We start from the raw sequence: 2,438 nt of genomic DNA, 5'->3' as shown, positions 1-2,438 counted from the left end.
AAATCAGCCTTCAATTTTTAATTTTTTTTAAAACTTTGTTTTGCTGAGTTGTAGACTGTTATGAGTTAAAAGATTATTTTCCTAAAACAGTTAAACAACTTATGATTTAACTGTTTTTGCAAGAAATCTATAAGAAAAGTCATAATCTAATACCACAACTTTTAATTTAAAAAAAATAATAATTCCACACTTTTCTTTATAAAAAGAATTTTTTTTCTCAATGTTGACATACAAAATCATACCTAAAGTAGGTTTTATTTGTAATGCTAACACAATTCGAAAATATAACTTAAGATTAAACAAATTTCTTTTTAAATTATAACTCATTTTTGCTTATAATCAAATTAAATTATTAGATATTTATTATGTATTATTTTTTCATTGCTAATAAAAAATGAGTATTATATAAAATAAAAATGTTTAGAAATCTGTTTTCTTAAAGTTGAGACTTCCATGTTATGTTAGTATTCAATTGAGAGTGTGGTTTTTAATTTATTTTTATTTTTTTAAATTAATTCTTCTAATTCAAATTAATGTTTGAAGTACCACCGATGGGTGGTTCCTTCCCAAATGTCAAGTGTATATGAAACATACAACATATTTACTTATAGTATTATTTTGTACATTTGTAAATTACATTAAATAAATAAAAAATAAAAAAATTAATACTAGTTGTTATGAGGTAAATAATTTATCAAAAATATTGATAATTCACATTTATTCGCTTAACATGTTTACATCCATGGAAGTGTATCAGCATCAAATCACACACATTAATACTTATATTATACATGAGGCAATTGTGCTAAGTAATGTACAATTTCTATAATTGACATGTGACATGAGGCTTATTGATAAAATTATATCCTAGTCCAGCTCTAAAACTAATTATAATTAGAATTAGAATATACAAGATATTTTAAAAACTTTAAATAATTTATAATTAATTAAATATAATATATAAATTATAGATGCAAAAATACTGTTTCAAAAGGTGATTATATGCCAATATGAAGGAGGGGGAGATTTGACTAGGAGTTATTTACAATAAATTGTAAGAAAAATAAAGATTACAGAATTTTTACATTTACAAATCCATGGCGGTTAGTCGTGTTCATAAAAAGCGGATGAAATATTTAAGTTAATAAATGCACTTTATTTTTAAATCTAATATTAAAAATAGAGCCTTCACTATTTCACATTTCCTTCAAATCCTTAAATCTTTTTCAGTTCTATCCCTGAGATACCTAATTTAACTTCACAATTAAAAATACATCTATTATACAAAATGGTTCAAACATTTTTTTTTTTTTTTTCTTGGTTGTTTTCTTTTCTAAACAAGCCCCTGCCTGCATGTTAATTTAGTTACAAATTTACAGCCTAGGAGTAACTAAAATGAGATAGCCTAGTAGCTCAATATGAGCCGAAAATCGCAGACCTGGTAATTGTAGAACGTCAGATCAAGTTCAAGTTAATCTTTCTCTAATAGACAAAATACTTACTTGGAAAACTAAAATTAGGATCTAAAAATTAACTACCTCACTATTTACAATTCAGTAAAGTCAAGGAAACTTAAACATATAATATTAGCAATAAAACAAAGTAAGGGCAGCAAAGTGTAAGAAGGTTGATGGGTCTCTTTCTTTTTATCAAATTCCAATTATATTCGAAAGATGGCACACGGAAGAATGGCTGGTGATAACTTGATGGAGGTCCCCCAAGAAAGTAGCCCCCATTGGAAGGGTCGGTCAAGTTTTCTTACAAGTCATTTGATACATCTCAAACGAGACTTGTCCTATAACAGAGCTACAACGCAACACGGCCAAGGAGAAAAGTTTGATAATTTTTCCTTACAAATACAAACCAACAGATCACAGAGGCAGAATTTTTTTTTTTTATTAGACTGACTCGATCAAAACTAAAATAAAATACAAATTCAAAAAAATAAATACATTATCATACAGTATAATTAATTTACTACACCTTTATACATAATTATAAAGTAAAAAAAAAGAAAAAATAGTGTACTGAACTGTAGATCAATGAAACAAATATTTTATATTAACATGCAAAAACAAAAAATACATGCTTAATAAATGACTTTTGTGAAAAATGGAGTGTTAAGTTAGTACAGGAAAAGAACACTTTTCCTGTGGATATGTCAAATGAAGATATGTATTAGAGTCAATCAGTAGACATAGATCTGCTTGAGTTGGTCCCTGAATTCTGCAGGAATGGTATACACCTCCTGGGGTGTCTTCTTCTTTACAAGACGTCGCCATTTTCCCCTCAGGTTCTTTCTGAAACCCTTGCAGTCCCCTGTGTCCTCAGATGGAAGTAGTATGTTTGTCTGCAACTGATAAAAAAGGACAATTATTTATCAGGGCATACAAACTTATGTTTTTAAATTTAATTGTATATGCTATTTATATTTTAAA

At 27.2% G+C, this 2,438-nt stretch overlaps 1 protein-coding gene across 1 annotated transcript in view; it reads right to left on the bottom strand.

Annotated features, from left to right (window-relative positions):
- Nucleotides 1-701: 701 nt before the first annotated feature.
- LOC136795063 (uncharacterized) overlaps nt 702-2,438 on the bottom strand; it is a gene marked incomplete at its 5' end in the record, with an annotated part of 5,536 nt that continues 3,799 nt past the window's right edge. Inside the window, 1 exon segment of the mRNA XM_067048373.1 lies at nt 702-2,356. Within this exon segment, the coding sequence (XP_066904474.1) occupies nt 2,189-2,356 (168 nt within the window).

The sequence above is a fragment of the Halyomorpha halys genome, unplaced genomic scaffold (genome assembly GCF_000696795.3).
Source record: "Halyomorpha halys isolate HHAL.00 unplaced genomic scaffold, Hhal_1.1 Scaffold1477.1, whole genome shotgun sequence".
Classification (NCBI taxonomy): Eukaryota; Metazoa; Arthropoda; class Insecta; order Hemiptera; family Pentatomidae; genus Halyomorpha; species Halyomorpha halys.
This window is presented reverse-complemented; position numbering and strand designations above follow the sequence as displayed.